The sequence below is a fragment of the Sceloporus occidentalis genome, unplaced genomic scaffold, assembly GCF_023333645.1.
Source record: "Sceloporus occidentalis isolate IW3139 unplaced genomic scaffold, rSceOcc1.0.p SCAF_8, whole genome shotgun sequence".
Taxonomy (NCBI): domain Eukaryota; kingdom Metazoa; phylum Chordata; class Lepidosauria; order Squamata; family Phrynosomatidae; genus Sceloporus; species Sceloporus occidentalis.
Window position 1 is genome coordinate 26,150,645 of NW_028316988.1, and position 19,155 is coordinate 26,169,799.

At 45.7% G+C, this 19,155-nt stretch overlaps 2 protein-coding genes across 3 annotated transcripts; both read left to right on the top strand.

Moving 5' to 3' along the window:
- The first annotated feature begins 408 nt into the window (after positions 1-408).
- Positions 409-5,507, top strand: LRG1 (leucine rich alpha-2-glycoprotein 1). Its single transcript, XM_089535659.1, has 2 exons — positions 409-476; positions 3,516-5,507. The coding sequence occupies exon 2, from the start codon at positions 3,522-3,524 to the stop codon at positions 4,512-4,514; it is 993 nt and encodes a 330-aa protein (XP_089391785.1). The 5' UTR covers positions 409-476; positions 3,516-3,521; the 3' UTR covers positions 4,515-5,507.
- Positions 5,508-9,172: 3,665 nt separating this feature from the next.
- On the top strand, positions 9,173-18,924 carry LOC149308373 (perilipin-3-like). Of its 2 annotated transcripts, XM_089535657.1 has the most exons (8): positions 9,174-9,444; positions 11,884-11,956; positions 12,386-12,581; positions 13,285-13,367; positions 13,616-13,901; positions 15,054-15,253; positions 15,846-15,977; positions 16,265-18,924. In XM_089535657.1, exons 2-8 carry the CDS (start codon positions 11,891-11,893, stop codon positions 16,703-16,705), a joined length of 1,404 nt encoding a protein of 467 aa, XP_089391783.1. In that variant the 5' UTR covers positions 9,174-9,444; positions 11,884-11,890; the 3' UTR covers positions 16,706-18,924. The 2 variants fall into 2 exon arrangements, with proteins under 2 accessions (XP_089391784.1, XP_089391783.1); XM_089535658.1 differs by lacking the exon at positions 15,846-15,977 and having other exon boundaries at positions 9,173-9,444.
- Positions 18,925-19,155: the final 231 nt, after the last annotated feature.

Here is a 19,155-nt window from a genome sequence, read left to right on the forward strand (position 1 = left end):
CTTATGCCTTCCTTGTTGGTTTCGATGGGCTCCGAACACCATCCAAATTCAAGGTGTGTGCATTTTCCCCCACCAGAATTTGCATTTGCAAACTGTGGTTTGGCTTTTGGCCCCTTCCCTAGCGAACCTTTCGGGGAAATCGCTATGTTTCCAGCCAGAAAACGTTTGGGTCAACAGAACCCTTAATGCTCTTCGGATCAAGACTTGGCGCACCTCTCCTTTTTGTGTTTGCACTTTGAGAGAACTAGTTTCACAACACAAAAAGTGTCGCAAGACAAGAAACGTATAAACCTTCAGTGGTATTTCCGAGAAGGGTTGGGTTTTTTTTTGGTCTCGGCTCCAGGGGCCCTCCCCCTGAATTTCATTTCCTGATAAAGCGAACCTGATAAAGGTTTAGGAATTTGGAGAGATCTCCTGCAGACACAGCACTAGAAAGGAAGAGAGGCGTGAGTCTGGACAGAGCGACAAAACTGCTGGTAAGTAATAGCCGCGTTCCCACTTACCAATAAATCGCTTTGCAATCCGAATCGATGGATGGGTTCGGCAGCGGAGCGCGGTTCATACGACATTTGCCCCGATTGCATTTTCTTGCGGCAAAATAAAATAAAACAACCCACTTGTGGTTCACGTTGACGAACCAATCGGTTCAAAATGGACCCGCTCCAACCGGCCAAAGGGCAAATTTAAATTGATTACGATCCGCATCCGGTTCACACTTGCGCAGAATCGATTTATCCAAAAAGCCATGGGAAAAAATCAGTGCCAAAAAGGCGCAAGTTAAATGCGTCTAGTGCATGCCCCCTCTCTCTGAATTGCTTCAGCCATTCAGTTCAAGTGTGAACCAGGATCATTTAAACCGCTTCAAACCGATTTACGGTCCGGTTTAAAAGGTAGTGAGAATGAGGCCAATGTCTTAGTGGATTTGCCTTCTTTGGAGGTTTTTAAACAATGGCTGGATGGCGATCTGTTGGAAGGGCTTTGATGGTGGCAGAATGAGGTTGGATTGGATGACCCCTGGGGGTCTCTATGACTCTATGATTTCCCCTCTAAATTTGACATACCTCCAAGGATTGTGATGGATCCTCCTTCGTTGGAAGTCTATAAACAGAGGCTGGATGGCCATCTATTGCAAAGGGTTTGATGGTGTCTTCCTGCATGGCCGAATAGGGTCAGACTGGATGACCTTTGAGGGGTATCTTTCAACTACGATCTCCAAAGACAAAACCCAATGGGTTTCAGGGATGCATACCTGTATTTGCTCGACTATAAGTCAACCTCATGTATAAGTCGAGGACAGCTTTGGGGGGCCGAATTATGGGTTTTGATACGACCCTTAGATAGGTTGAGAGTAAAACTCAGGGGCATGCAACAAAGGATCTGAATGTTGAAGCATAGGAAAGCAATGCCAATGAACCTACAACATTACAGGAGGCATAACTCTTTGTGTTCAGTCTTAAGGCTGGATGGATGAGAGAGTAGAGAGAAGTCAATGCTTCCAGCATTGCCTTTCACTCTTTTAAAAAGAGTTAAAGTCTATGATTTACATAGACCCATGGATAAGTCGGCCTAGGTTTTTGGGGTCAGTTATTTCAAGACTTATACATGAGTATATACAGTACTATCAAGAAACATGGGGTGCTTGCCTCAAGTGTGTTTCCGTCTCAGCAATGGATCTACAAGGTTTGGAGATACCAAGTAAGTGATAAATCAGATCCAGGTTTGCTTACAAGCAGAAAAAAATCTTTATTTGGGAAAACCTGCAAGCATTTTCTACTGTAAAGAGGACTCTGAGAATTGGAGCAAAGCGCAAACCTCCTTTTCCAGACATACAGACGCAAAGAGACCCCAAATTGGGAATGCAACTGGTTTTATTTTTGCATTGGAAACTGATTTGGTTTCTCTGTCGATGGTTTATGATTTATGGAGAACCTAATGATCTAAGGTTCTCCATAATGCTATGGAATCCTGGGGTTTCTAGCTTGTTGTGGCACCTGAGCTCTTTGACGCAGAAGGCTAAATGTCTCCCAAAGCTACAAATCCCAGAATACCATACCATTGAGTCTTGATAGTTAAAGTGGGGTATATTGGGGACAGAAAAATAGTCACTTTGTTTGTTTGATTCCAGTTTGAAAACTGGATTTCCCAACCACTGGAGATCTGTTTTGGGAGGAATTGTAGATCAACAACCATTTTGTGCAGTTTTCTCCTCTCAGCCGATGTTCTGAAGCATTGCACAGGAATTATTCTGCAGGCAAAAACATGTTTTTTATAACCCCCCCCCCCCAAAAAAAAACCCTCTTTTCTGTGCAGAAAATGTTGTTGTTTACACATATAACACTATTTGCTGCACAGAAAGACAAGAGGAGACAGGTCTTTTGTGCAAGAAATCATATGCTTTTCTCTGTTTTTGTTTTCAGCATACTACTATATTATTTTTGTATTTTAGCATTTTATAGTGTGGCTTTTTATCGTTCGTTTTTTATTGTCTATGTTCTGATGTACCAACCTTTCGCGGAAAGGGCATTATAAATAAACATTATTATTATTATTATTATTATTATTATTATTATTATTATTATTACATAATAATTCCTGTACAACACTTTGGGCTATTTGAATACAGGCAAAATACTAGGGAAAGTAGGTTCCCAAGCATTAGTCCTCCGGGGTTTTTTAGACTTCAGCTCCCAAAAGCCCCATTCAGCTTGGCCACCAGTCAGGAATTCTGGGAACTGAAGTAACAAACATCTGGAGACCCCTGTATAATATTCCTTTTTCGGCCACATTTCGGGCACTACTTTAGTGATTCCTCATCCTGTGCCAAGACAAAACAGTTGAAGGTTTACAACCCTAATGTGTGCTAGAATTCAAAGACATAGCCATGTTAGTTTGTAGAATCACTATGTAGAGAGATCTTATAGCATCTTTGAGACTAACTAAAGAAAGAAGTTGGCTTAATGTGTATCTGAGTTACCTGCAGGAATGCCTCTCCCTACATAATCCGCCCCACACACTCAGAACATCGGGGAAGAATTTGTTGGAACATTGTAATACTCCTCGATTAACCATAACTTCCTATAGAGCATTCGCTGCTGCAGCCCCTAAATTATGGAATAGTCTGCCGGAGGAGATCTGTCTTATCACTACCTTAGATGCCTTTAAGAAGGCACTAAAGACGGATCTCTTCCGGCGGGCTTTCCCATCGGATTTGGTATAGAGATGATGACTAAGACCCCCCCCCCTTTTTTTAAGTATGATGGTATATGAATTGATGTTTGGAGATTTTAAGGAACTAATAGAGATGTATAATTCAGTACAGTATTAGTATTTTATTGCCTGTTTAATTGCATTGTATTATTTTAATGATGTAATCCTGCTTTGATCCTTGGAAGAGGCGGGGCATGTAAATAAAAATTATTATTATTATTATTATTATTATTATTATTATTATTATTATTATTATTATCCTCCCCAAATTAATTCAGAGCATCTTCTCTCCTTCTGCATCCTCACAGATCCCCATGATGGATCTCTCGGCGACCTTTATTATTTGCTTTGTGATGTCCCTTCAGTGCACCTTCCCTGGGGCTGCCCCATGCCCTCCTGTGTCCTCTCCAAACATCACAGAGTTCGTTTGTTCCTCCCCAACTCTCAGCGATTTCCCGAGCGGTTTCCCCAAACAGATCCGAACCATCTCCGTCGAGTTCACCAACATCTCTATCATCAGCGTAGATGCCCTCCAGGCCCTTCCTCACCTCCGGGAGCTTCACCTCTCCAACAACAAGTTGAAGACTCTTCCCAGCAGCCTCTTCCGTGACCTCCCAGAACTGACCGCTCTGGATCTCACCGGCAACCTCCTCAAAGATCTCCCGCCGAGGATATTCAGAAACAACAGTGCCTTGGAGCAACTCTCGCTGAAGGAAAACCAGTTGACTCTTCTCCGTCCTTCGTGGTTTCAAGCCTTACGGAGTCTCAAGATCCTAGATCTCTCCAACAACAAGCTGAAAGAGGTGCCCGACTTGTGCTTTGAAAAGCTGGAGCAGTTGACCGATCTGGACCTCTCACACAACTTCCTCCGCACGCTTTCAGCACCGATATTTGAGGGTTTGCCCCTCCTGACGGGTCTCAACCTAGAAGTCAACCAGTTGCAATCGATCGCGGACGAGACCTTCCATGCCGTTCCTGAGCTGAAGTTCCTCTTCCTGCAAAACAACAGCTTGGATAAACTCCCCGCCAAGGTCTTTGAGCCACTGAAGTCGCTCGAAATGTTGGATATCTCCCACAACCGGCTCTCCGCTTTGGATCCTCCATTCTCTGGCCAAGTCTCCGAACCAGGTCTTGACCTTTCCGGAAACCCATGGGTCTGTGATTGCCGAATGCACACTCTCATAAACTGGGCCAAGAATAATTCAGTGAGCCTTTATTCCAGGAAGGAAATGATCTGCTCCTCTCCTAAGGATCTTGAAGGCCGAGTGGTAACCTCTCTCAGTGAGTCCAAATTTGGTTCCTGCTGAAATCCTTGAAACGCATCCACTTTTTTGTGAGTTCCCAAGCCCACTCTGCAATTTTCCCTTTGGCGGAACGGCACACGAAAGACTTTGCAGAATCTCCAAATCCTTGCTTCCTCCAACATATGACCCCTTACAGTTGCTGTTCCTTCTTCTAGCTAATATTGTCAACTCAGACTTTGCACAATCTCCGAATCCTCACTTCCTTTGACGTCTGACCTCTTACAGTTGCCATTCCTTCTTCTAACCTAATATTGTCAACTCAGACTTTGCAAAATCTCCAAATCCTCCGATATCTGACCTGTTACAGTTGCCGTTCCTTCTTCTAGCCTACTATTCTCAACTCCATCTTTGCAAAATCTCCAAATCATCACGTCCGCCGATCTCTGAACTCTTACAATTGCCGTTCTCTGTCTTAGCCAAACCCTTCCTCTAAGGTGGCCCTCTGTGATCCTATGATTGGGCAAATATTATGATTTTCCCCTGGGACTGCTAACCCCCTTCCATCCATACACAATATTGCCAGCCGCTCTCATTGCTCTGGGCTTTGGCCTGCCTCTTGAAGCTTTCCTTTCATCTAAAATTGGGTTGTCCTTCTGCAAACTTTAGGATTCCCCCCCTGAGAATATTAAATCCCCACGCACGCTTGTTGCAATTCCCAGGGGTCTTGTTTAGACCATCCCCAGCCAAATCCGCTATTAGAAGAAGCAATAGTAATGGTCTATTAATAGCTTCTACCAACAGTGCAGCTGGGGTTTTTGTTTTCCTCCTTTGTTCCTTCGCTTTTCCTTTCCTCCACCCGCCCGCCTTTCCTTCGCCCTCCGCTCTTAATTGGAAAGAAAACGGCACAATGCAATCCGGGCCCAACATCGCTCCGGAAATTTATGGCAAAGCTGCACTCCCATGGAAGTTTTAAATTAAACCCAATTGCTTAAAGATGCCAGGCAATTTGCTGTGATTTAACAGAGCAATAAAAAAAAAATCCAGCGCACAAAGTCATATTTGCCCACCCAAATGGGCTTTGTCCCGGTGTTTATTTATCTGGGTGTTTTTTTCCTCTCCTCCTCCTCCTCCGTCTTTTTCTTTTAAATAATAATAAGAGGAGAGGTTTGTTGTAAAGAGAAAAAGAATACCATTAAGACCGTGCGTGCAAGGAAGGCGGCGAAGGGGGAAGAAAAGAAAAAGACAGAGAAAAGGATTATTGTTATTATTTGTCATTCCACGGGGAGCCTTTACTATTGAAAATCGAACCTGCGCCAAATTTCAGCAGCGGTAGCTGCTGATTCCCATGTCAGTTGGGCAATGAATCCGTTCCAGGTTTTCCACTAGCCTTACCACTCCATCAGATGCCTGGCTCACCAGATATCCAGTCTAAAACAGTTTGAGACCAGTGTAACTGCCCCGGCTTAGTGCTAGGGGATCCTGGGAATTGTAGTTTATTGTGGCACCAGAGCTCTCTGACAGAGAAGGCTCAATGTCTCACAAAACTAGTTTCCAGAATTCCCCAGCATTGAGCCAGCAATGCAGTTCAAGCAGTCTCAAACTGGATTACTTCTGCAGTGTGCTTTGGACCCAGGTTGCCGACTTTCTGAATTCCTCTTGGTTCTGAATGAAGCTTGGTTTAAACCCGTGATCAAAGAAAAGAATTTAAACCCTTCATGGTCATCTGGTCGCAGCTGGCTGGGGAAGATTTGAACCTGCAACCTTCTGCTTGCAAAGCACAGACTCCGCTGCAGAACTGCAAACCTTATGACGCTGCTGTGGCGGATCCTGTGCTTTGCAAGCAGAAGGTTGCAGGTTCAAATCTTCCCCAGCCAGCTGTGACCGGATGACCATGAAGGGTTTTTGTGGGTTTTTCGGGCTATGTGGCCATGTTCTAGAAGAGTTTATTCCTGACGTTTCACCAGATGCTGTTGAAATGTCAGGAATAAACTCTTCTAGAACATGGCCGCATAGCCCAAAAAGCCCACAAAAACTATGGATGCCGGCCATGAAAGCCTTCGACTTCACCATGAAGGGTCTTTTCCCATCACTCATAACCTGATTTTATTCCTTTCCTTACCTTCAGATGTCAGGGAGGATTTGAACCTGCAACCTTCTGCTTGCAAAGCATGGACTCTGCAACAGAGCTTATGATACTTAGGGCCTTGCATTTCATTTGCTGTTTCGCATTTTGTTTGCACCCTTTCTGTCCCTAATAGATACCCTGTGCAGCAATAGTGCCTTGATTCCCCTTTCATTGCTATGGCTATGGGATCCTGGGATTTGCAGTTTAGGAAGAGGTATTTCAGATACTAAGGCTGCATCTAGATCGCAGAATTAATGCAGTCTGAGACCGCTTTAACTGCCCTGGCTCCATGCTCTGCAATTCTGGGACGTGTAATTTTGGGAGATATTTAGACTTTAGAGAGCTCTGGTGCCACAAGAAACTTATTTTGTGGTCATCCTTTGGCAAGCGTAGTGTCGGGCAAAGTGTTGAAGGCAGCAGTGGAAGGAAATTCTTCCAGAGTCGCCTCATACCACAAGCAAAGAGCAGCTGCTTTTTCCATGATGGCAAGGAGACAGCTGCACACAAGCATATGGTGCCCGCATCTGGCGTCATGCCTCCCGGCGTCAAAGTGTCCACCCCAGTCGCAGGCCGGCCGACTGGCAATGGCAAAGCCGATCTGACACAGCACCAGGGGCTGCGCATTGAATATTCAGCAGGTTAAGCCTCTGTCTGGGAAACACGGCTCTGGAGCAACATCTGGGTTTGCAAGGAGGCCATAAAACAATGCCAGTTTAACTGTACATAGCAAGGATTTCTAGGCTATTAATGCAGGTAAGAACCAGTGTGATGCAGTGCTTTGAACACTGGGCTCTGACTCTGGAGATCTGGGTTCGATTACCAGCTTGGCTATGGAAAACATCTTGTGCAAGTCACACTCTCTCAGCCTCAGGGGAAGGCCAGGGCAAACCACCTCTGAACAAATCTTGTCAAGAAAACCCTGTGAGAGGTTTGCCGTAAGTTGGAAATGACTTGAAGGCACACAATAACAGCAACAAATGGATTTGTAGCTTTGTCCTGGTTTTCCCCAAGGCTTAAATGCCATTAATTCATGCATTCTTATCACTTCTCTCTCCTAAAAGGGTGGCAAAACCCCCAATCCTGCAACTCATGGAGTACTATTAGTCATGCATCCCAAAAGTGAATGAGAGAATGCAGTCCGTGGGAAAATCTCACACACAAACACAAACACACAGCGCACACCATTCCTGGGCACATCAGCGTGCACAAATCCCCGGGGCCATCGCCATGGTGACGCCATCTTGCAAAACAGAAAGCGTGGCTCAAAGGCAACCTAGCCACAGTTGCCATAGCCATGGCAAACAAATGGGGGAAATGGCTTGATTCATGCCCAGCCTTGGAGGGGAAGAGCATAGACTCATAGAGTTGGAAGAGACCCCAAGGGACCATCCAGTCCAACCCCATTCTGCCATGCAGGAAATCACAACCAAAGCCCCGCAACAGATGGCCATTCAGCCTCTGTTTAAAAACCTCCAAAGAAGGAGACTCCGCCACAATCTCCGAGGAAGGAGTGCGTCCCACCATCGAACGGCTCTTACTGTCAAGAAGTGCTTCCTAATGTTGAGGTGGAATCTCTTTTCCTGGAGCTTGCATCCATTGTTCCATTGCTGCATCCCACATACGTGAGAACTTGAATGCTCTGAAGATGGGTTAGAGCAGTGGACCCCAAACCTTTTGGGCCAATGTCGGTCGCTGCTCCCTTTGCCACCCAGTCCCTCGGGGAGCAGCAACCGAGCCACCGCACCCAGCCTTCTCTTTCAAGAGGAAAGGTGCTCCATGACAGCGAGGTCCAGAGGGGTACGGCGGAGGCGCCCACTATAGCAGTCCTCACCCCGCAACTTGGGGAGGGCCCAACTGGGTGTCACTCCTCTTCTGGGGTGTCACCTGGAGCTGTCCGCACCCCCGCACCTCCTTGTGACGCCACCGCTTTCTTTCCGGAGGACTTTATCACACAGGGACATGAGTTTTTAACCAGTCTAGAAAGCGCAATTGAACGCAAGCGCACAAAAGGCTTTCTCACTCAATGGCGCTGATCCCGTGAGTCCCGTCAAAGAAGTGGAACCGTTTTACCGGGATCTTCTGACGATACAAAGGCCCAGTATACGCAGGCAGAAAATGGCGTGGTGGCGCCGATTCTAGGGTTCCAGAGCACGCAGCAACCGCATGCTCCGGAACCCTAGTCTGGCATCATGGCGGCCTCCCATCCACATGGGGGCCGCCATGATGGCAACGCTGCCGCAGACGTCGCTAGCAAGAAGTGGTGTCATGGCGGCACCCCTTCCTGCTTGCGACGCCGGAAAAAGGACACCGCTCTAAGTGGCTTCTTTTTTGCTGTGCATTGTTGCGGTTTGGTTGCTGCGGCAAAGATGCGCAGCAAAATGGAGAAATGGCCTTAGGGTCACCATAAGTCAGAAAAGACTTGATAACAACAAAAATATTTATTATTATTATTATTATTATTATTATTACTCTTCAATGTTGGTTGCTGCTGCTTTTTCTTGAGGTTCCTAACTCATCACAAACCCCCTTAAATCCTCTTTCTTCCCTATCATGGGTGCATTTTCATGCCTATCTCCAATCCATGTGTAGACACAAAGGGGGTCCATCGCGCGTTTACACCGCTTTTATTTCCCCCTAATTGATTCTATTGTAACAAACTGGCCTCGCCCACTGACATTCCATCGCCGCTGATTGGCTGGGACGGTGTCATCCTCTCCTCTGATTGGCTCCGACGCGCTGCAGTGGAGTTCAGCAGCCCAACGTTCTAAACACGCCCTTCGCCTGGAGTTCACCAGTTCCTTTCTTGGGCTTTTATACGAAGGATCTCTTTGGAGCTGGTGCTTTGCAACTACTAGTTACTTTGTAACGGTGAGTTACAACGTGGGTTTTGTCTTTTGGGGTCGGAGGAGAGGGTTCCTACTGTTTTTGATCAGGATAGGAAGAGATTTGCTTTTAAAAAAACATGGGCTTTACATATTATATCTATTTTCCTATGTGTGAGTTGTTGTTTTTAATATGATACAATATTTGTGTGTCTATGTTACACAAACACTATCAACTGCATCCTTCTGGGATCCAGCATAAATTTAGGTGGAGTGTTGTTGGCTTGCTTTTTGGATGTACACCAGGATGTGTACATGTCTGTGTGTGTGTGTGTCTCTGCTTTTGTCTATTACACACAAATACACATATACTGGTGGTCAGAAAACCAAACTAACAACATTTTCTCTTTTAAGTTGTCCCTGGATCCCAGAAGGATGCATTTGGTTGCTAAAACTATCTATCTATCTATCTATCTATCTATCTATTGTGTGTGTGTATATATATATATATATATATATATATATATTGGAAGCCGCTCTGAGTCCCAGTTTTGGGGAAAAGGTAAGAAATTAATGTAATAATAATAATAATAATAATAATAATAATAAACAATATGACATGAGCAAAATGTTTTGGCTTCCACCATCTTAGTAGCTAAAGATGAAACAGATACATAGGATACACAAACACACACATATTTCACATGTATATAATAAACACACACACACACACCAAATCCATTCGTGTGTGTGTTTGTGTGTATGGTGTATATATATATCCATTCAGACCAAATTTACACATGGACATTTATATACCCATACACATACTCCTCTGTTTATTTACACATGACTATCACAGATCTTCTTTTCATACATTCCAGTAAATGAAAGGTTTCTAAATGAGTCCAGACTGAGAAAGAAAGAAAGAAAGAAAGAAAGAAAGAAAGAAGTGACGTTTGTCACATGCAATATTGTGTTGCGTCACTCTTCCTTTCTTTGCCGAATGCAAACTTTGGAAACCGAAATGTATCTCTACAAACTGGACTTTGTCTATAGCCCTTTGTTTCAAAGGGGATCCTCTTCCGTATACCAAAAAGGCTTTGACTTTTTATAAAGCTGTATTTGTCGTTGTGGTTGTTTGGGAAGACCTGATCTGCACAAACGTCGTTTCATGCACAGATTGTTTAAAATGTTGACCTTCCAAAATTTGAAACGTTCCAAAAAAATCTGAAGGGCCTAATAATAATAATAATAATAATAATAATAGTAAATTTATTTCTATCCCGCCTCTTCAATACGATTGAGGCGGCTTACATCAATAAAAACATATAATGCAGTCAAATAAATCCCATTATCCCTCCCTTCCTTAAATAAATCCACATAATTACAATGCAACAAGCATTATAAAATACAATTAAAATGGTTTAATTATGACTTGGGAACTATGGACTGGAGCCTTGGAAAGTAAAAGTCTCACTGTCTCAGCCACCCCCAGGTGTCCCAGCAAATAGCATGGACCATGCGTCCAAATAGCATGGGCCTTTGTGGGATATGAAGTCATCGCAACCATTTTCCCCTCCTTTTCGGTCTCTCTCCAAACAAAGCGGCCGTGCGATCTGTCACACAAACCCAGCCGACTCATTCCAGGGTTATGTACGTTGAGTCCACCAAAGTTGACCTTGCGAGGCATGACTGTACTTGAAGTGAGCGGAGACCTATCTGAGCACATGGCAACCATCCCACTGGGTTAAAGTTAACTCTCTCTCTCTCTCTCTCAACAAACCTGGATGATGGTGTTCTTTGCGCTGGTTTGCACACTGCCACAGGTTACCTTTTGCAAGTTATAGGAGAGAGTCCTTGAGTTGGAATGGATCCTTAAGAGTCATCCATTCCAGCCCCATTCTGCCATGCAGGAACTCTCAATCAAAGCCTCCCCATCCAGACTCTGTTTAAAAATGTTGAACGACTCTTAGTGTCAGAAATGACACTATAAAATGTATAGCATTTTAAAATTAAGATTTTATCATTAACATGGCTATCATGTCATTGCTACTTCTGGGCCAAAGCCCTGGAGGGTGATACTCCGGCGGTGCCATGTTTTGTTTTGTTTCTCTGCAGTATTGCTTTTGGGGTGTTTCTAGTCAATGAGAGCCAATGTAGTTTGAGCGTTGGACTACAAATCCAGAGACCAGGGTTCGATTTCTGGCTCAGCCATGAAACCCACTGGGTGACCTTAGGCAGGTCACGCTCTCTCAGCCTCAAGGGAAGGCCTGCTCTGAGCAAATCTTGCCAAGAAAACCCCAGGATAGGTTCGCCTTAGGGTTGCCATAAGTCAGAAATGACTTGATGGCACAGAACGACAACAAAGTCTATAAGGACATAGTGTTCTTCCCGCATCACATGTCAGGGAGTTCCATAGGTTAACCATATACAATGGGAAGACGTGCCATCTCTTGAACACCTCTCCTTTCTTTCTCCCTCTCAGTTGTGCCATGTCTTCGGAAGAAAGCAGCGATGCAAGTCATACCACTCCGGAGAGCAAAGAAGCAGAACAGCAGGTGAGTTGATTTAAATTCTAGACATGAAGTCCAGGTTATTTGAAGGACCATATTTCCCCCCCCTAACAAACCTGCCCATGTTTGGAGATCTGCTGTGCCAGTTCACAGCTATAAACGATTTCCTGCTGTTGCTGTTGTTGTGTTGCCTTCAAGTTGTTTCTGACATATGGTGACCCTAAGGGGTTTTCTTGGCAAGGTTTGTTCAGGGCAGGGGTTTGCCACTGGCTTCCCCTGAAGCTGAGAGAGTGTGACTTGCCCAAGGTGTGTTTAATGGCCAAGCTAGGACTTGCACCATGGTCTCCAGAGTCATAGTTCAGGGCTCAAAACACTACACCACACTGTAGATATCTGTTAATGAAATAACTAAATGGAACGCATGCATATCCGGCATCTAAATCTGTTTTGTGTTTTGCTTTCTTTACTTGGTAGAATGCCATTAGTCGGGTAGCGAGTCTGCCGCTGGTGAGCTCCACATATGACATGGTGTCTTCTGCTTACGCTTCCACGAAGGAGACCCATCCGTACCTGAAATCTGTCTGCAATGTGGCAGAAATGGGGGTAAAGACCCTCACGGCTGCAGCCGTCAGCAGTGCCCAGCCTCTCCTGACCAAGTTGGAACCACAAAGTGAGTGAGCATCTCTTTCTTTGGACCCCTTTTGTTGACGTCATTGTATGCCTTCAAGTCATTTCCAACTTATAATGACCTTAAGGTCATGGGTGTTTCTGCGGCTGAGAGTGTGTGACCAACATGGGGTCACTCAGTGGTTTTCCATGGCTGAGCAAGGATTTGAACCCAGGTCTCAAGAGTTGTCATCCAGCACTCAAACCACTACACTGTCCCTTGAACGAAAATACCCACATGTGGGCATATGCCACAGCAGCCTTGTGCAAACCTCTGGCAGAATAGCGACATTGCACAACAGGTGTTGCTAACTGGATGCCATTGCACAATGCCCAATACGCAGCCACAATAAACAGCATGAGCCAAAACCAAAATGTATAATTACAATTTCAAGTATAGGATGGACAGCCAAAAAGGCAAAGTGTGGAATGCACTACTGCAGCGAAAGCCTTGCAGTCGGTTTTGAAGAAAGGTAGACATAGTTTCCCAGAGGGATGGTTATTCTGGCACAAAACCCATTCTCACCCAGATGATCTGCATCCCTTAGATATTTTGTTTTTCAAATGTATTTATTTGTATGGTTGATATCTCACCTTTCTCCTGGCATGGGACCCAACTGCTAGGGAATTGTCCTCTCCTCTATCATTTGGGTTCAAGTTACTGGACCATTCTGTTGCGAGTAACTTGATCTTTCTTGTTTCTGCAGTTGCAACGGCCAATGAATATGCATGCAAAGGGCTGGATAAGTTGGAGGAAAAACTGCCTATTTTGCAGCAGCCGTCTGAAAAGGTTAGTAATATACCAATACTGCATTGTGATCAAGGATTTAGGGATCCAGATCTACCCCAGCTATTAAAGTAAACATTTACATTGTTGGGTGTAATGGAAAATTGGAAAGACGTCTGGTGCCAAGGATTTTGGATAAGGGAGACTCTATCCGTAAGGGAAATGCCATCCATGGATTCCTTGAAACCCATGTCCATTTCATTCTTGGGACCCAAATGTTATGACTCAGTTTCCCTTTTGTGATCTTCTAGGTGGTGGCAGACACCAAGGAACTGGTCTCCACCAGAGTGACCGGAGCCCAGGGCATCGTCGCCAGCACTGTCAATGGGGCCAGGGATGCTGTGACCGGGGTAGTGGGCATAGCCAAGGGCGCAGTGCAAGGCAGCATGGAAGTGACCCGGTCAGTGGTGGCTGGTGGCATGAACACCGTCCTGGGATCCAGAATGGGTCAAATGGTGGCCACTGGCGTGGATGCCCTCTTGGGCAAGTCAGAAGAGCTGGTGGATCATTACCTCCCTATGACCGACCAAGAACTAGGTGGGTACATGCCTCTTCTTGTAAACGATCAGTCTTTCCTTTACAACCACCCCCCAATTGCAATATGTCACCCTGCAGATCATGACTATATTGTTTATAGATTCATAGAATCCTAGAGTTGTAAGAGACATACTGCCACAACCAAACACCAAGAGTCTAGATTTCTGCAGCCCTCCTTCACAATCCCTCCCAATGTCAATGCTGCTAAAAGAAAAGTCCCAGCTAGAAAAAGGATGAGGAAGGAAAGAGGGCTGGGTAGGGGGTATAAAGACTTTGTAAAGAGTAGCATCGCTCTCAGAGAGATGAAGTATGCTTGCATATAGGAAGGCATATAGGAAGACAGCTTGCCAATGGGAAGGACTGTGGCATACCTAGTAAAGTCGTCCCTCCACATTTGCTAGGGTTAAAGGCTCAGGACCCCCATGAAAGTGGGGGAAATGCAAATATGAAACTCACAGCTAGGTTTTTCAACCTGAGAGATCACCTCTTTAGGAATCTCTGGCACAACTGTGGGAGTTTGACTGTAGAATTGAACTGGACAACTTGCAAATGCCTAGAGAAATGTTTTCTCTAGGAAACTCTAGATCAGTGGTTCTCAACCTTCCTAATGCCGCAACCCTTTAATACAGTTCCTCATGTTGTGGTGACCTCCAAACCATAAAATTGCAGTGTCTCGGTTCCTAAAACCATTGGAAATATATGTTTTCCAATGGTCTTGGGCAACCCCTGTGAAAGGGTCATTCGACCCCAAAGGGGTTGTGACCCACAGGTTGAGAACCGCTGCTCTAGATGCTCCAGCATGACTCTCGGGTCAAATTCGAGAAGAGTCACACGGGAGGACATAGGAATGAAAACCGTCAATAGTCAAATCCGCAAATGTGGGGGGACGACTGTATATTTGATACCTAGCGTGGATAATTTTTTTTAATGCCCCCTCCTCTCTTCGAAGGCCTTTTCCGTGTCCAGCGGAGATGCTGACCAGGTGAGAAAGGGAGGAAGCTTGCTTTCCAGCCTGGCCAGCAGACCACCCCGCAGACCCAGAAGACCCTTCCCACCAGCGCACCAAGTGAAAACCCATCTGAAATGTCAGCCAGTGTGGTTCATACCCCTTGCACACCCCTTATGACACCCCTGTCTTTCTTTCTCTACTAGCCACACTGGCCACTTCCGTGGAGGGTTTTGATATGGCCACCGTGGAGCAGCAGAAAGCGCAAGGGAGCTACTTCGTGCGCCTGGGGTCCCTCTCGTCCAAACTCCGTCACCGAGCCTATCAACACTCCTTGGCCAAGCTGAAAGATGCCAAGCAGGGCACCCAAGACGCCCTGGCCAGACTTCACCAAACCATTGAGTTGGTAAGAAAGGATGTCCTGAATGGGAGGGTAGTTGGGAGAACGGAATTATTGCTTCGTCCGTGAGCCATGTGGATTTTTAATGGCTGCTTATTGTCTGCACAGCCGCTCTGAGTCCCAGGGATATTAATAAATAGAATACTAATAGTATCATAACAAGACTTTTGCACCCATCAAGGAGGATGTTGGCTCCCAAAGGGATGTTTCTTTTATTGACATGTTTGCTTGTTGTAGATTGGACTTTGGCTTTTCACTTAGGTTCAAAACACAGTTAAAGCAGTGTTGAGCTGCATGAATTCTGCAGCGCAGATGCAGCCAAAGGACCTTTTCATGGGGTGTGTTGTGGCTGAGATTCAACATCTCAGTCTACTTGGAGCAGCTTTGCAAAACCACATTGCACAACAAAACCTTTGGTGTGCATCACAATGATGCATATCAAGGAAAGAGATGCTGGGAAACAAAATGGTTGCTCTGTCCCCACATTGCTGTGCCCTATGACCTTGTGTTTGCTAGTTCAAGGGGAAATATTTTTATTTATTTCCAGTCTGGTGTCCCCTCCTTTCTCTGTACCACCTTTTTTGTCCATTTTTGCCAGATTGAAAGTGTCAAACAAGGGGTGGACCAGAAGCTTCAGGGTGGTCAGGAGAAACTCCACCAGATGTATCTGGAGTGGAACCCGAAGCAAACGGGGAGCGAGGAGAAGGTGGAGTCACTGGCACAGCCGGAGGTACCTTGACTCAATCCTCTGCTCCTTCCAATGTCTGTGTAGGACAAGGGAATGATGTTGGGTTATGATCCTTTGGGGTTATGACCTGTTTCTTCACCCCTTGATTTATTTTTGATTTATTGGATTTATACCTGGACGTTCTCCCAAAATGAGAGGGTGGCAGTCACTTTAGCTGCAAGCTTCCAGACCAATTTCGGTTTAAAGAGATGGAAGTAGTAGAATATTTCAGAAGGCTGCAGCCCAGGCCAGAGGTCCTGAACCCATTTTCTTGCCCTCGTGTCTTACAGGTCGAGTCCCGGACCCTGGCCATGTTCCGTGGCCTGACCCAGCAACTGCAGCTATCTTGCTCGACCCTCACGTCCCGGGTCCAAGGCCTCCCGGCCACCGTCCAAGACAAAGTCCAGCTGGTCCGCAGCACCGTGGAAGATCTCCACTCCTCCTTCTCGGGAGTTCGCTCCTTCCAAGAGATGCCCGCTGGCCTCTTGGTCCAGAGTCGCGAGCGCATCGCCCATGCGCGGGGGTCCATTGATGAGATGCTGGACTACGTGGTGCAGAATGTCCCCTTGCCTTGGGTGGTGGGACCCTTTGCCCCCAACTTGGTGGAGCTCCCGGACGTCCCAAGCAGCGATGCGGAGAAGACAGAAGATGGCCTCCAGAGTCAAGAGGAACCCAAGGAAAAGACTGACATCCCAAAAGCAGAACCCTCCAGTCCGAAGGCAGAGCCTTAAAGCTCTTCACTGGCTCTGGGAATGCCATGTTTCGTGGAAAGGGCTGGAGGTCTCAGGACCTTTAGCAATGGTGGCTGGTGGCTCCCATGTCAAAACAATGAATCCACTCCAGGTCTGAAGCCAGGTTTTCTCTCCAAGGTGCTATTCCTAGATTGGTTCAGGACCATGGATCGCTCCCATAACGCCTAGAACCACAGATAGCTCCTGTGACACCTAGCCAAATTCAGGGCCACAGATAGCTCCCCCAACACCTAGAACCATGGGTAGCGCCTGTAACACCTAGAACCACAGATAGCTCTTGCAATGTCTAGCCAGGTTCAGGAGCACAGCTAGCTCCTGTAACACCTAGAACCGCAGATAGTTCTTGTAACACCTAGAACCACAGATGGCTCCTGTGACACCTAGTCTGGTTCGGGTCAATGGATAGCTCCTGTAACAACTAGGTTCGGTGCCATGGATAGTTCCTGTAATGCGAGGCCAAAACCTGGAATGTATTCCCCACTGACATGGAAACAACCAGTCACCCGCTGACCTTTGATGCTCTTCTGGGACTACAGCTCCCAGTGGTCTCTGAGTAACAAGGGCAGGCGTAACAATATTTGTCTTGTTTTGCATTGGACTGGTAATCTGCTTTGAACTGGATGCAGAGTGTGTGTGTGTAAGTCAGATGGCTGTTAGTCATTTCTCTGAGCTATCATGGCATCGCACAGCAGCCCTTATGAGTGAGCCCATTTTGGCCTTTCTACAATGGATCTGCATCACTGCCTTTTCTTTCTTTGATCCACTTGGGGCCCATCCCTGCACCTCCACATTTTGTGCCCCCTGCGCTCTTTGGTGGTCTAATGAGTCTAGCGAAGATGGTACAGGTTGAGTCTCCCTTATCCAAAATGCTTGGGACCAGAAGTGTTTCAGAGTTGGGGTTTTATTTTATTTTTTCAGATTGTGGGATGTTTTGGATTTTTGGAATACAGAAAATCCACCAAATTGACCCTTACAAGGAGCATAGAGCATATTTTCCTTGCAAGGCTAGAAAGAGATGCAGGGATCAGTGAAATGTCAGGAATCCAAGCGCAATGCTTGGCATGAATCTGTGCCTCCTGCCATGTCACAGATCCTCACCTCTCTCTAGCTTTGCAAATATAGTATGTACTGTTGTTGTGTGCCTTCAAGTCACATATACTAGACACTGATCACTGCACACATCAATCAGTTTGCACACATGGCACGCACTGCGTATTTTGCATACCACATGCCACATGCTACAGGCCCTGCACATATTGCAAACGGCACATATTGATCACTGCCCACTGTACACGGCACATGCTGCACACACTGATAACTGCATGCCCTGCACCCTGTTCACTACACACACTGAACAGTTCCCACACTGCGCACTGCATGCACAGCACATACTGCATTTATTGCATCCAACACATACTGATCTCTCTGCATATTGAACACTGATCACAGCCCATGCTAATCATGGCACACACGGCACATTCTGATCACTGTGCGCACTGCAGATATTATCACTATGTAGAACACATATTGCACACACTGATCACTGGGTGCACTGAACACACTGTACCTACACTGTACCTCCTGATCATAGTATATACTACACAATGATCACGGCACACTGTTCATTGCATACATTGATCAGTTCACACACATAAAGGACATACAGTGTATACGGCGCACTGTTCACTATGCACACTGATCCCTGCAGTATTTGACCCATGGAGGCTTAGCCTGAAAAGGTACTAAAGTATAATCCTTCTTTTCTTCCCTCCCAACATACTTTTCAATGCATCCCAGTAACATTTTCCCCATTAACCTGTTTTTAAGTTTAAAGATTGCTCACTTTCTTTGAAGATAGCATGCCATCCTGGATAGATCTCGCTGTTGTTTTCTTTTTCCCCTTCCCTGCTAATGTAGGAAAAAAGGTAACTTGCACCCATTGAGTCTGGTATGAACCTTGCATGGGACTTTTTGAGTGGGGTTTTTGCAATGAAATCAACCTTTGGCCAGTGCCAATGATCTGGACTTTTTAATGAAGTGCCACTAATATTTTGTACCTCTCTAAGAAAGACCAGTGTCTTATTTTGCAGTCCGGACAAAAAAGACAATTCTGCACTGCATCCTGAGACATTTGTCGATTGTAGAACGGACCTCTGTAACGTCTTATTTTTCAGTAATAAAACATTTATTCTGTACTATGTCCTAGTTTTTGTTCTATTGTTTATACTAAAATATCAGCACTGGAACCAAGCACCCAGATGTATTAAATTAAAATGAAACTAAACACTGGAACTATCGCTGAGCGTGAGAATGACAGTGAACTAGACCTGTTTGAAAGATAGGGAGACCAAGGCGGCATCCGCACTGCAGAAATAATCCAGTTTGACGCCACTTAAACAGCCGTGGCGCAACGCTATGGAAATTTGGGG